General features: G+C 38.3%; 1 protein-coding gene across 1 annotated transcript in view; it reads left to right on the forward strand.

Annotated features, from left to right (window-relative positions):
• The window catches only part of LOC119882848 (mitogen-activated protein kinase kinase kinase kinase 5-like), a 35,698-nt gene that overhangs the window by 11,215 nt on the left and 8,783 nt on the right, over positions 1–15,700 (forward strand). Inside the window, exons 2-19 of the mRNA XM_038693139.1 lie at positions 2,856–2,913; positions 4,545–4,635; positions 4,724–4,788; positions 5,658–5,713; positions 5,951–5,998; positions 6,480–6,522; positions 8,964–9,036; positions 9,505–9,636; positions 11,089–11,151; positions 11,604–11,685; positions 12,312–12,428; positions 12,736–12,817; positions 13,657–13,709; positions 14,297–14,343; positions 14,439–14,483; positions 14,776–14,796; positions 14,888–14,933; positions 15,412–15,565. Of these exons, the coding sequence (XP_038549067.1) occupies positions 2,856–2,913; positions 4,545–4,635; positions 4,724–4,788; positions 5,658–5,713; positions 5,951–5,998; positions 6,480–6,522; positions 8,964–9,036; positions 9,505–9,636; positions 11,089–11,151; positions 11,604–11,685; positions 12,312–12,428; positions 12,736–12,817; positions 13,657–13,709; positions 14,297–14,343; positions 14,439–14,483; positions 14,776–14,796; positions 14,888–14,933; positions 15,412–15,565 (1,276 nt within the window). The remainder of the gene's footprint in view (positions 1–2,855; positions 2,914–4,544; positions 4,636–4,723; positions 4,789–5,657; positions 5,714–5,950; positions 5,999–6,479; positions 6,523–8,963; positions 9,037–9,504; positions 9,637–11,088; positions 11,152–11,603; positions 11,686–12,311; positions 12,429–12,735; positions 12,818–13,656; positions 13,710–14,296; positions 14,344–14,438; positions 14,484–14,775; positions 14,797–14,887; positions 14,934–15,411; positions 15,566–15,700) is intronic.

Below are 15,700 nucleotides of genomic sequence, written 5' to 3' on the forward strand. Positions count from 1 at the left end.
GGGGTGTCATGGCAGTGCCAACTGGCTAGCTAGTCACTCAGAACTGTAGATTGTTGCCCCTCCACCTGCTTTAACCTGACGGTATTATGTCATGAGAGAGAAGGAGAGAGAGGGCACTGAAATGAGAAAAGAACTGGATGAATGGACTAATAACTGGCATCAGCACTCAACATGATTGAAAATAAAGACACTTTACTGTCATGTGGAAGCACCTCCAGCTACTCAGAGCTACCAGACCTTCATTATGATCAACACAAGTCCATTCAGAGATCTGAGGAAATGCCAGGTGTAATGATGAATAATTATATAATAATTAATTTATTCCTGTAGCCCTAATTATAGTGGTGCATCTGACTAACCCTTGCAACAGTAGAGCTGTTTCAAACTTTTTTGGATGTTTTTGAAGTAGTTTTGGTTTGCAGTAAAAACTAAAAGATATGTTACTGGCATAAACAGAAAACATATTCCAACAGAACAGTTACGCTACACATGGTCTGTTGTGAATGCGAGGAGATTTGCCTGATGTCAGATTACCAGAGTTAGTATCCCAGTCCAGCCCTGTTTCCATGTTGAACTCTAGTGGTTCATAGTATCTAACACTTTTAAGATATTATTGCACTGCTGAAACTAACTGAAATCACATTTAGAGAACAGCCTAACATCTCTTCCCAGGAACAATGACCTGATTATTCTGGATAACCTACAGACCACATTGCTTTCAAAATGAAAGTTGAAAGTAGTTCCACTGAAAACTGATCACTGTAATGACCTGAATAACAGGGGCATTGTTTCTGGAAAAATCACATTGTTGAGTTTTAAAATTTAATTTACCAAAAGCACCACAAACTAAATTCTATTCTCCTCCATTATACTGGGACAGCAGAGGGTTTCTCAAAGATAAATATCTCAAAGAAGCCTCAGCAGATAAAACCAAGCCTGCATGCCTAGATGCCTCTAGGGGGCATTGAGATTTTGTTGAACTGATCCTTTATGATCAGTTTGTGGAAGGTTGGCGTTCCGTTGGTCACGATTAAATAAGGAAAACGCATGCTGAAAGTAAAAATATCTTTCATAAATGTAAGCCAGTTGTTTATCCTCCACCACGGCCTCAACACTCTGACTTTCCACTGTGCCATTTCAATGTCAAAGGCCTTTGAGTGGAGCACAGACCGCCGCTGACATTAAAATGTCTCCAACTGCAAACTGTCAGCTTACAGTTTATCATCTGCCGGTGGTTTAAATTAAAATTTTTAAAATGAAAGCAGGGCTTTGACAGCGGAGGTGGCCACCGCCTGCCTTCTAGTCATGTCTTTGACAAGTTGTTTCTTTTCATTAATTAGCGTCTGAACACACGCTGAACTTAAAATGGTAACAACATCCTGTTTTGTTATAAAAGTTCATGGAAATATGGGCATGACAGATGCGTAACTGTCAATACAATATTCATTACGTATTTATCTTTAAATAGTAGTCCTAACCTTGTGCTGCTGGGTAGTGGATGGTGTTGTGGTTTCAACTCTGCTGTTACTTTATCAGACTCCATCAAATATCGTTGTCATGATTAGAAAACTCCCTCCATAGGGCAGTGAAGTTTCCATTGTTACTGTATACTATATATACCTTTCCTGCTTTAAGTGCACTTATGACTGTTTTCTATTTCAGGAGTAACAGAATGTGAATGGGTATTTCCTCTTAGTGAAGTGGATCAGCCAGCAGCGCTGTCATGTCTAAACTGTAGTCTGGTATATGTTTGAAGTAATCTTCTCCCCTCACTCTAGAGCCTTTGTACCCAATGAAAAGAGGAGTTTATTCTTCATTTACCTACCTGATTGACGTTGGTATTTATTTATTTTATTTTGTCTCCATCTTTGTTACTCGATGCTGGGGCTCTTCCTTACTGACCACCTGTTGATCAAACCCTGTGGGCGGGGACTGAGACAGCTTTTTCTTTTGATTTTCTGTTTGAGTTTTAGTGCTATTTCTTGGTTGAGCCATTGTGCCTTTCACCACTCAAGCTAACTACATGTATATACATCAAATGTATCATACATCAGTGTCTGGTTAAGATTAGTACATATTTTAAATGTGAACATTTTGTGAAAAGGAAAATAACTTGTTGTCAAGATGATGGACTGTAAAGCATGAGGTCCTCCCAACTAGTGGTTACCATGAAAATTTCTAGTGTGGGCTGCTGGTTTCTAACCAAGCTGCCAACTCTCTGAAGCTGAATTTAAACATAAATATTGTCTAACGACGGAAAGTTTTACCACAACTTTCATCTCACTACAGACAAAACAACATTCACATTTCAAAGAATAATGTAGAGAATAAAATATATAAAGAATAATAAGAGTGTTTGTTTATTATTTAATTGCATAGCAGGACAGTTTGAGTGCAAGTCAGTTTACTGCCAGCTACTTACATGGTCAACCTGCAACAGAAAATCAGCTTGGGGCCATTTAGAACATATTGATGTGTAAAGGATATTATGGTTTCTGTTTACAAACAGTGTGAATAAGCAAAGAGAAGTGAGACCACTCTCTGGTATCATATTTTTAAAGGTCACTGCATGTGTGTATATTCATCTGTTTGTGTGTGTGTGTACATGCTGTAAAAGTGTTTGTGTGCTAGCGGTGTCCCTTTGCATGCATTTTTCTGTCTTAAATGCCACAGAGTGGTGTGGTGGGCTGTTTTTTGCACTCCACTGATCTGGACAGCAAACATGCAAATGAAGCCCTGCTGGTGCACAAGAAAACACATCTCAGAAGCACCACATTTACATGCACTGTTAGCAAATAACTGACAGCTACAGTGTAAAAATAATCACCTGTATATACGTGCTTTTGTGTATTCAGGCGCGTAACAAGCAGAATGGAGAGCTGGCAGCCATCAAAGTCATCAAGATGGAACCAGGTGAGAATTTGATCTGGATGTTTATACTTTCATTTGATTATATTAGGAAATAGCTGAAATCTTCTTAATCTTTGCATTCCCTTTAGTCAGGTGTTACATTTTAGATTACATTTTTTTAAAGTCATGGCCTGTGGCTAGAGAGGGTACTGAAAGACTAGCTAATAGATTTCCTACCTAGGTGATAAGCATGTTTCTAGTCTGTGGCAAGGGCATAATCCCTGTTTCTTCTGGTGAAAGTCCCCAGACTTGTTTTAAAGCAACATTGATGGCTCCAATGCCCATTATACGAGAGCTTTCAACAAAACATTGCGCTGCAGTAAAGGCTAAAAGGCAGGCCTGCACTGATAATAAGCATCATTATTTCCACAGTGACATAAATCATATTAATCAAAGCCATAAACCATTAGACTCCAAAGATAACGCCACCAGTAACCACAGAAAACGGGCTGCATCTGCATTCACTTACACCTCCAACAGTTTGATTGCACTCATCATTGTCTGACCACTGTTAGTGTAATCAGACACTGTGATTAGTTTGAATTGCAAACAGCAATGATATATGCTTATTATTAAAGCAGCAAAGTAAAAATGCATCTGTTGTATCAGCTTGGATCACAATATGGCTTTGCAACGCTCTGAGCTCCTTATTTAGACCATGCAGATTCATTCTGTTCATCTGTTTTAAATTTCAATCATGCAACTTCACTTGACTCTTTAGTTTAGTGTCAGGCTGGAATTTTAGAGAACCTTAAAAACAACCTTAAAATAAATAAAAGATGGACAGAAATACAAGGGGCCTCGTTCCTGCCACTTTTCCCTCACACTACTACTTCACCTTCGTTTGGATGCTTTCGTAGAGGGTTAGTTTTGTTAAGAACGTTCCCAAACAAGAAAAGGGAGAGTCTAAGTCTGCAATTACATCTTTTTTAAGCTCCAAAATGCATTAATCAGTTTTTTTTTTTTTTAAAAGAGCTTTGTGTTGATTCTATATATTGTGCTTCTTGTTTCAGGGATGTTTATATGCATTTACAGGGAAGTAGCACATAATCTAAGAGCTGAACAAGAATTGTAACTGTCAGTATTTATGGTGGCAGATGTTTATGGTGGAGGACATTTCATAGTTTATCTGTTTATACCCTTCCCCTTAATATGGAGGGTCCACGGTAAGAGGACAGAGATCAGTTTGATGACGGATTGGGATGATGATGATTTAAGAACCATATACTTCCTTCTGGTATTTGGGGCCACCAAAGGTCCAAAGTTGCCCAGCACAGCTTTTAAAGTTTAACCAATAGTATCGCAATATGAATTTATTTTACTTTGGAAAGACCTTTGGAAAGTTTCTTGGCTTTCTTTCTGCTGAAATTGGGTCCTAACTACATGGCAGCTCGTGCTCTACCTGTATATATTGCATCAGATTAAATCAGCTAACACAGACTTACAATTAAGTTAAATTTAAACTCAAAAAGCACAAGAGTTTGATGTCATCAAGAACTGGTAGTACAACTCTCCCAAACAAGCAGCTAAAAGCATGTTAGCCTGTATTGTGTATACCAACTGACTACAAATGTGCTCATATGTAAGGTGATGACATTTATAAATATGTATTCTCTCTCTCTCTGGCTCTACAGAGGATGATTTTTCTATCATCCAGCAGGAAATTGTCATAGTGAAAAGTTGCAAACATCCCAACATAGTGGCATATTATGGCAGCTACATACGGTAAGCGATCTGTTTCTGTGTTTCTTCCCCTCTCCCTCTCTTATTAATCTTAATTAACGTGGTTAACATAGAGATGTTCTCTCTGCAGAGCTAATAAACTGTGGATCTGTATGGAGTTCTGTGGAGGAGGCTCCCTCCAGGATGTCTACCATGGTCAGTCAGTGTTTGCCTGTGTGTGGCTAATATTTGAAGAACATAACTTGAGAAAACTTTCATTCATTTATGAGTTCATAGTTTTTGTTCATCTGATGCAAAAGTTCTATCTATTTGATATTTTGATGGATCTACAATACAAATCCAAACATCTTAAACTGCAAAAGAAAAATTTAATGTATCATAAATCCTGCAGACATCTTGAAATGCTCTGAGCTAAACACTTGATAAAGGATTAAAGAGGCATTAAATATACATTTTAGGACCTAAATGACCCCTTCAAAATTTACGATAAGGTTTGACTTAACTTCTTTCCTCCTGTATTGCTGTCTCCTGCAGAAACAGGAGATCAGTGTCATCGATCTTGTTGCTAAATGTTAGCTAACAGTTTAGTCAGCACTGTCATTGTAGAGACAAACACGATTTCACAAGGCATTCAGAAAGAAATAACTGTCAAATCCAGACAGTGGTTTACTATTCAATGTGCAGTCAGTTATAAAGCCAAGTTGTTTCTCAGTGCCTTTCAACAGTAAAACTGGTCTGTAAATTGTTTTCATATCCAACTTTTCCCCAAGTAAGACTGTAAAAACTTGCAATTTTCCAATAATCCTCCTTATAAATGTTTTGTACAAGCAAGTCTGGAGTCTAAACTTGTGGTGTGACACCAGTTACATCCTCAATTTTACTTTGGTTTCTAAACACCATTCAAAGCATCCTGCAAAGCGCTCAATAAACATTAGACAACCATGATACTGTTTTAATGAACCCTGATCGCTTAATTTGCCCTTTTTCAGTCATGTACTTTCCTGACTAGGCTGTAAACAATGCCGTGAATCATTATTACATTACATGTAAATTGTGTTCCACAGTGACTGGTCCTCTGTCTGAGCCGCAGATCGCCTACATCTGCAGGGAGATGCTACAGGTAGGGTCACACTGGTCACTTTATTATTAACTGAGGTCTTACAATGAAAGATCTGAAAATTCCTACTGTTGATAATGATCTAAAAGTAAAAAAAATACCTCTTCTTTGTTTTATCTTAATGGCTGAAGAGTGTTTAGTGGGTGAAATTTAGTGGACAAACTCAGCTGTCAGTTTTGTGATATTCAATGTTTGTATTTGTTTGTGTGCGTGTGTGTAATTGTGTGTGTGCGTGGCCAGGGCCTGGACTACCTGCATGCACAGAAGAAGATTCACAGAGACATCAAGGTGAACATGTCTGACAGTGATGTGGGACTTTTATTCTACATATTTTTTTTACTTGTGTCTTGCATTTATTTGCACATTAGACTACAGCAGATGAAACATTAAGATTGCTGTTGGAAAAACTGGGTCACTGCACCAGCAGAGATAGATGTAAACAAGAATAAAACTGTGCTAAAGATTAGGGATCGACCTGTCTGTATGAACAATAATAGTCTAATTATCTGTATATTTTTGTTGAACCAGCTGATAGATGCAATATTTAGTTATTTTATCCAGCATATTTTGATTTTAACTTTTAACTTTATGTTGAATAATATTTTAGGAAATAAGAAACGTTGACATTTAAATCTACGGTTAACAGATTTCCGTCCAGTGTGGGTTTAGTTAAGAATCACTGAGTGGGTAAAGAAGATTCTTCGTATGATAAGATGTTTCTGTGGTCGTGTCTGTGTTGATGTTTCTCTCGCCTCTTTTTTGCCACCAGGGTGCCAACATCCTCCTCAATGATCAGGGCGAGGTCAAGCTGGGTAGGTGGATGAATGCACGGCCTGCTCTGCATTTTACCAGTGTGGTTAAAATGAGTCACTTGGCTCAAGAGTGATGGCTCAATTAACACACTTCTGTTGCCGCGTTTGCAACTGGTTATTTTGTTGTGGTCTGAATATAACACTTTAATATTCGGCTGAAATTAACAAGAATTATTCTGATAAAGTCATTATTTTCCTTTTGAAATGATTTCCATTACATATCACCATTTTGGCTGATATCTTAATCCAGGGACGTGCACAGACATTTTGGAGGACTAAATAGTTAAATACATTATCACAACTAACTTCTGCCCAATTTGTTTCAATTCCCTCACACTTGTTTCATACAAAATAATAATAATAATATAATAATCCTTATTTGTACAGCACTTTTCAAAAACAAGTTACAAAGTGCTTTAACAAGTGTAAAGACAATAATACCCAAGAGACAATAATACAAAAACAATACAAGATAAAAGCATGAAAACATTGAAAAGACTAAAATACAGATAAATATAAAATTAGTAAAAATACAATAAAATAAAAGGGATAAAATAAAGTCAAATAAGATCGGGAAAGGCTCTCCTATAAAAGTATGTTTTAAGAAGGGACTTAAAAGAGTTCACTGACTCAGCCGACCTGATTTCCTCGGGCAGGCTGTTCCAGAGCCTCGGGGCCCTGACAGCAAACGCTCTGTCCCCTTTAGTTTTCAGTCGAGACTCTGGAACAGACAGCAGACCTCTGCCCGAGGATCTCAAGGTACGTGCTGGTAATCACTTCACATCATGGTCTTCTTTAGTATTCACTAGATTTATCACAAGAGCAGGCAACAGCAAAGGAAACTACGCCACAGTGTGCATGTTTTCTATGCTACTAGTTTCTAGCTATTTATACAGTAGCTCCGCATTAATCTTGACAAGCTGCAGAGCTGCAGTCTCTATTCATTCAACTTATACTGTAAATTTTCTTACTAAACTGAGGCTTTTTGAAGACCGTTTTCTCGCCTGCCATTCACCGGTCTTGTGCAGAGGGTCTATTTCAAGTAGCCGGCTATTTAAAAATTATATAATATTCTTTGTGTGGTTCATCAATGATCATAAATTATCCAAAAATCCTGCAGGTTGCGGAAAACTCAGCACAACACCAGTGAAGCTGGGGCTTTGTCTCATCAGCAAGTGTTCCTGTTCTGCCACTACACACACGCTACGCCTACACATGCGTGTTTTTACATGTTTATTTATATCATTAAAAGTTGAAATGTATATTGTTATAGCCTGTATATTAACTCTTTGGGAGAAAACTGGTAGTTCTATGTAAAATCAGACGTTGAGCACCCCCATATCACCAAAATGGCATGATCCTTGTTTCGCTGCGAAGCTTCAACTGAGCGATTGACAGTCGAATCAGGCTCCGCCCATCAAAGCATCGAATCTTCGATTATTCAGGGATCAGCCCTATTACTGTTTAAGGCAGGACACTTTTTTCATGTAGTGGTCAGTTTTGAGATTTTGGTCTATTTTGCTTCCATGTTTTCTTTTACTCTTTCTAAAAGAAAACTTCCAGAATACCCATTTTGATGGTGTTTGTTTTAAGCCTACTACCCTCCATCTTTTTGCTCTAGGTTTCTTCTAAATCACCTAAAATAAGTTAATCAGGATATTTAAACATAACATGTCAGGGGAAAGGACTCTTTATGTAAGTGATTAACTGGGGAAGCTCTGTTTATCATATTCACCTGCAGTGCCTTGTCAAAATTATGCAAAGTAGCGCATTTTAATTAGTAAAAGCCTAATTTGCATATCAATATGGCGATTGTGATGACGTTATTAGACATGTATTCATCTGTAGGGTCTCCATTAAGTACAGTAGGCTACATTATACTGCATGGACGTGATATATTGCCTTAGCTAATCTTTAGCTAACTTAATACACTAGTATCTCATGAGTCAAGCATGTTAGCAAGACTCAAGTTAAATTTGTTAATTTTAAACTGAAGGCACTGGAAGCTTAGTATTTTGTTGATCACTGCTCACCTCCACAAAAGCCAAGAAAAACCCAGATGACATAGGAGCTGGGAGGAGCTGCTGCCTGCCTGTCTGTGTGTGAGCTGGCTGCTGAGGAGATGGGCAGGGCAAGAGAGAGGGCTTTGAAAGTCTAATCTCCCGACCTGATATTTAGTTTTATTATGCAATAAATATATTTGTTTGTCATGGAAGCTGAGCGCAAACAGAAGTAATATGTATATATATACTTTTTTTAAAACCACCCCTGAAAAAAGCACTTTCTTTTGAGGAAGTAAAAGGGCAGTTGCTCAAACCCCTAATGATGTCTATGTGTCTGTCGTAATCCAAAAAGGAAGAAATACTAGAGAATTATTGAGAAGTGTCTTTGGTAATTGTGGGTATTATTTATTAAAATTGTATGTTTCCCCTGTTGTGTAGCTGACTTTGGGATCTCCGCTCAGATCACAGCCACTCTGGCCCGGCGGATGTCCTTCATCGGAACGCCATATTGGTAAAGTCAAAAACCTAGAGATGAATCTCTCCTCAGCTTTGAATGTTGTCCTGTAAACACCTGAATCTGAACATTTAGGGACAAAATGACTGCAAGTGGCTGCAGGGAACGTTTCTTGACACCTTTTGATGCATAGGGTAAACTCATGAACAAACTAATATAGAATACAGCATATGATCAACATTTAAGATGTATTAAGTTTAATACTACAACCCAGATAATTTATAATCTTTTTATAGTCAGTCTAGCACAATTGATGCACTTGAGCTGGTGGAGCACATGATGAGCTTTATCTTTTCTGCCCAAGCTGGTTTCACTGGGCTGTAGTTTGATGCCACAGTAACTGTGATTTTTATGTTTCAATTTAATGATAAAAAAATGGAGTGTAACTATAGATATGCTCTGCTTGGTTATGATCAGCATGTATGATGTTAAAATAAGTTGTTGCTGTTCCCTTCCTTTCATTAGGATGGCACCAGAGGTGGCAGCAGTGGAGATTAAAGGCGGCTACAATGAACTGTGTGACATATGGTCTGTGGGTATCACAGCCATAGAGCTGGCAGAGCTACAGCCGCCATTGTTTGATGTCCACCCACTGCGGTAAATACACACTGATAGACACAACCTCATATGCCTGAGCATGTGTACGCTTCTGCACACACACAAATGTGAGTAAAGAGTAGATTCAGAGATTCCATAAGAGTAGCTGCACCAAGGATGAGCTCCTGAGTAAATCTCAAACTTTTTAACCTAAAAAAGTGGGATATTTTGCAAAACTTTCAAAATATAACCTTCAAATAATCCTCAGACAGGACTCTAAAGAAGAGGTCCGCATTAATCAACAGGGACAGAAGAGGAAATATACTCTATTTGGATATATTTTTAAAATCAAAACCACAAGCTAACTGCAGCACAGCTGTCAGAGCAGAGAGCAAGGAGATTGAGGATAAATGTAAGAGTGGAACAGCTAGGGAGAAACACAAGAATACTCTGTGTGAAAACCCTGAGGTCTTTTCGCTGAATACGCCCAGAAAAAAGAAGGAAGGGAGAGGAATAATCTCATATTCTTTACTGATTCCATCTACATCTGGAAAGATCATCTGTGCAGCAATTATACATACGAATCCAGCGAGGGCTTTGGCTCAGGAGGCAGATTAAAGAGCTGTAAAGATCACCATGACAAGGATGACCCTCTGCTTACCCTCACATGGTACACCAAAGGAAAGGTCATGATCTAAGGGAATGAATCCAACCTGGAATCCTTTAAAGACACATTCTCCTGTTGAAAGCTGAGATGGACAACAAGAGGATCAATGTCCTCTCTGACGGTGAAGATGATGAGAGTCCAGTAGGGAACCCCATCCCCTTGTCCGTCCCTGTAAACGTCTGTTTTCCATGCCATGCCAAAAAAGCCCCATTGAACTGAATTGAATTGAATAATCTACAGTGAGCCGTGCAGGTAATCATAACAGACCTCAGTGTGAACAGTTTTCATTCAGTTCAATATTATTTAATTTATATAGCACCAATTCATAACAGAAATTATCTCATTGCACATTTCATGTAAAGCAGGTCTGGACCGTACTCTTTGTATTATTATTATTAGACCCAACGGTTCCCACCATGAGCACTGTGGCAAGAAAAACTCCATTTTAACAGTCAGAAACCTCAAGCAGAACCTAGACTCAGGGCGGGCAGCCAACTGCCGCAACCGGTTGGGTTGAGAGAGAGAGATACTAGTAGAAAGTAGGACTGATGAGGATGATGTTAACAAAAAGCAATAACAATGTTCAATGAATCTATATATGTCTATGATATAATGAATATCATGGTTGTGATATTATCCTGGTGAAGCTCAACCTATCTGTCTGCATCTCTGCTGCATTGACTTGTAGTTCACAGGAAAGGTTGACATTTCAAACACCCATACAAACTGATGGGTCATTGTTTTTATCACCCACACGTCTGGTGGGCCCCAAAGTGAATCTCTGAGTCATGAGTCATATATACACGCAGATTCTCATTGACTGTATACTGTGTTTTTTCCTGCAGGGTCCTGTTTCTCATGTCCAAGAGCGGCTACCAGCCTCCTAAACTGAAGGACAAGTCTAAATGGTAAATAAAAACACTGTTATTCATTATATTTTATCATTTATTCGTGGGAGCAGATGGTCCCTACAGTATTAGTCAAGTTGTGCAATTTGCATTGTCTTGCGTTTATATTTTCAGCCTTTAACAGATGTTTATGAAGAAGTGTATGTTGTTTACAAATGAAGATAAGAGAAGAAAAAAGCCCTGCAGGGCGGATAAAAAAAACTGCTTACATAAAATATATCTGATTGTATACAGGCTGTTATAATTCAACAAAGGTAAAAAAAAAAAAAAAAGTTCTGTGGATGTTGAAGGTTTTTCCACTGGTGTCTTATTATATGCAGATAAATAAGATGTAAATACAATCACCCATATTATGTTTGTATGTATTTGGTTTTCAGCTCTATGTAGATCAAAAGTGGTCTTTTCTTAAATTCCATGTTATAAAATACAAGCGAAATATCTTTTGTCTGCAGGTCATCCATGTTTTATAACTTTGTAAAAGCCATGTTGGTGAGGAACCCGAAGAAGAGACCCAGCGCCTCCAAGATGCTCTCAGTCAGTACCACTCACATTTGCTCGTGTTCAGGTTTATGTACACACTGTCATGAGGGCCAGTCTGAAAGAGATATCAAACCTCGAAAGCAGATATAATTGATATTTTTACTATAGCAATTTATCAAATGACAAAGTGAAAACACTGTGGACTACCTGCTCAGCTGAAAACAGCAGAAAGACACAGTTTGAGACTAGCTAGTAGATGGCAGATATTTGTCTCAGCAGTTGGTAGAGACCAAAAAGACAGGCTGGATAAATATTGGACTTCATCTGGTGGACAGAAACAGGACTCCAAATGAATGATCATGTTGCTCCATTGCTTCTGGATGTATAACATAAGCAACTGTTTGCTAAAAAGTACAACATATGAACTTAAAAGTAGATGATATGTTGCCCCCAAGTGGCCAAAAAATCAGTTATTTCAGGTTTAAAACTGTTCAGCTCACAGCTCAGTCTCAGTCTCTACCAGAACTGGACTGAACTGGTCTTGACCACAATCCCGCTGCCTACTGTCTTCATCCTCATTACTTCTGCTTACTTACTGTTTCTGTTCATCCTTACTGACTGTCTCTTTCTCCATCCTTTTCTTCCCGTGTCTCCTCTACATGCCGTTCCCCTCTCTGCAGCACTTGTTTTTGACCCAGCAATGCCTGAACCAGGAACTGATCCTGGACCTGCTAGAGAAATGTCGACACCCTGAGAAACTGAAAACCTGCCTGGTGACAGAGGACGAAGAGATGGAGGTCTTAACCAGATTCTTATTAAGATTTCATTTGATAAACTCAGATGAAGCTCTGTTGACCTGTGGCCTGGTCAGTCATGATTCAGCCTTAACAGTGTAGAACAAAACTTACTGGAAACTTTACATATTATCTCTCATTTCATTGTAGATTATTGAATGTGTTATTTCAAGCACAAAGCTTGTGGTGGGTTTAATTTAACTTTAGCCTTAAAATTATTTTTTAACCACCTGGTGTCAGGACGCCTAACCCAAGTCCTGGGATTATAGACTCTGATTGTTTTAATTGTATGTTCTCTTGTTGATTTAAGGTGATGGTGCCTGGATCTTTAAAGAGGATCCAGTCTATCAACAAACACAACCGGGCAGAGAGGACAAACTCTGACATAAGCTGTAAGAAAATTCTTTCACTCTTTCACTTTAACTATAATGAACTTTATTCAAGTGAATACTATGGTAAGTTTTAAGACATTTGCTGGTCTAAAAATTATTCCTGTTTCATTGTACATGTATACAGCGTATATAGTACATAAGAAAATCAATCTTTCATAGCAACACAAACTCCTAATGCAAGCGTTTGTATTTATATCCATTTAAAGTGAGAGGATTATATCTTCATTCATCTGTGCTTACACACCTTAAACCTTTTCTTGGCCATCACTTCTGTTCTCAGCACTTCATCTCCATTTATGCTGTCAGTAATATTGAAGATGTTTAGATGATGTTTAGATGAATATTGCATGGTTGGGGTTAGGGTCATTTCACTCATCCTGCCCCATCGTGGCACATTTGTTTCATCCCTGCTGCTTGTATTTAAATGTAAATGCTCCGTACTTGTATAGCGCCTTTCTAGTCTTATCGACCACAAGCGCTTTTATACTACTTCTGCATTCACCAGTCATACACATTTATACACTGAGCCTCAGTGCTCAAACGGAAACTAACATTCACACTCACTCATACACTGGCGTAACAGCCGCCAGGGGCAATTCGGGGTTCAGTATCTTGGGGTTCAGTAACCAAGGACACTTCGACACGCAACCAGGGGGAGCTGGGGATTGAACCGCCGACCTTCCGATTAACGGCCAACCCGCTCTACCTCCTGTTTACTGGATGATAATAATGAAAGAGTACACAATCATATGTATTATATTGTCTTATTGACATTTTGAAAAATTGTGAAAATGTGAAAAATGTCAATGTGATAAATCTTTTTACTTGTGGTTGCTCAGTGGAACAAATCTACACACAGAGGCCTGTGAAGAAAGATTCACCAGACACAACGGTTAGTCGACACATTTAATCTATCTATGTATCTATTTATCTATCTATCGATCTAAAAGCGCACACAAAACATACATATATATACAAACATAAATGCATATGCAGTATGTTCATACATGCATATAGAGCATAAAGGCATACATTACTGCATACATACATACATGCATAAAGTACAAACAGAACACATGCACATGAACAAATTACACATGCATACATAGATTTATTATTGTACATATATATATATATATATATATGATATTATGATATACACACGCACACATAGTACACACTGTACATAGGATGTTTACAGGCTACAGCTAGTGATGCGTCCAGCCTGTCTTTATCCGTGTTAGTATTGCAAAGTAAATATTTGTTATTTTCACAATCTGTAAAGAGTCAACATTGCTGATTTTAGAGCAGGTACATGATGATAAACAGTGTGTTATGTCCTGTAAATGTCAACAAGAACTATTCGTCAAAGGTGAACTTTGTGTTCAGGAATTCTCATTTGTTTACTGTGGCATAAGTTTGCAGTCATTGACTATAACCTCTTTTACAACAATTTGTAATTTCATGTGATTCTTACAGTTAAGGCCTTCACCAGGATCAACCGGCAGTAGCAAGAGTCCGATGAGGTAACTGGATCACAGATCAGTCACAGACATGTACTCACATTAAACAGCAATATCTGATACAAATATTTAACCTCTCTTTTGTCTTTCTCTCTCAGGGATCCAGACACAGACTCAGACGATGACTACGATGATGTGGATATGTAAGAAAATGTCACACAATTTAACAAAATACTACAGTATATGGATGATTGATTCCAAAACACTACTGTAGCCTAAATTTGAACTGTTATGCTACGTTTGGATTTAAATACATTACAAACATATACAATTGTATGTTCTTGTTTTGTAATTTATTAAAGCTCAGGAACGGAGCCACCTCAGAAATATTTAATTGCACGTTTCCTTTCTCTTTATAAACATATATGGTCGATCATATGTAATAATTTCAATAGATTGCGTTTAAACTTTCTCTCTGTCTTTTGTCCACTTCAGCCCTACGATGCAAGCCACAAGGTTAGCTAAATAAAGACAAACTCACATCTGCATTAATGTGTATATGCATCATTAACACACCAGACTGAACCAATACTCTCTCTGCCAACAGTCTCACGATGCCAGCTGATGAAATCCCACCTCCTCTTCCTCCAAAGGTGATTACTGAATGGACAGAGAACAAATAACATGGTTTTTATGTGTGTTTATTTCAATGACAGGGCTGTGTCTATGAAGCCAAAGCCTTGTTAAAACAGTTTTTGCATCCAAACAATTTCAGTTATTTTGACATTGTATTGTCTTTTATTACATTCATGTACATGCTGACATTTTAAATGTGTTAAAGGTGTTAACGGCTAATGCAGAAAACCTTTTCCCATGCACAGTTTCAGAGGTATCACATTAAACAACACCTTTTTGAATGAGAGGCACAGAGGAAGTCAAAATATTACAGTGTAGGTCACACATTTAGTTCCCACATCAGCTAGTGAGCCCTGGGACACATCAAACCTCTTCCTGCTCTGTCATTTTTGTTTTAGATAAGATCAGTAAGCAGTTTGTGCTATTTAAAATCAACACTCAATGTTCTGTATGTTTACCAAGCGCAGTATTTCAAGTCAGTATGTTTGTGTGCAGCCTAAAGCGAGGACCAGCTCAGAGGAAAGCATTGCGGGGGAAGATGACCGAGCGAGGAAACCCTGCTCTCTTTATGCCCCCAACACTCTCATGAGGACCTCCAGTGGGACGCATGTCCGACCTACGCCCAAACCCCGATCTTCACGACACTCAGGTGAGCTGCCTCACCTTTATACTGTCCTTTTACAGTGATTACAAACAGCGTGAGCATTTCTGTTTTATTTCCTTTCAGTACAAACATGGTGCTGTGATAGTGTTCAAACACCTTTAGTCGAATACATGGTTTGAT

This window comes from Micropterus salmoides, unplaced genomic scaffold (genome assembly GCF_014851395.1).
Source record: "Micropterus salmoides isolate LMB-PRFRI ecotype aquatic unplaced genomic scaffold, ASM1485139v1 Ms_hic_scaffold_3, whole genome shotgun sequence".
In the NCBI taxonomy this organism is placed as follows: Eukaryota; Metazoa; Chordata; class Actinopteri; order Centrarchiformes; family Centrarchidae; genus Micropterus; species Micropterus salmoides.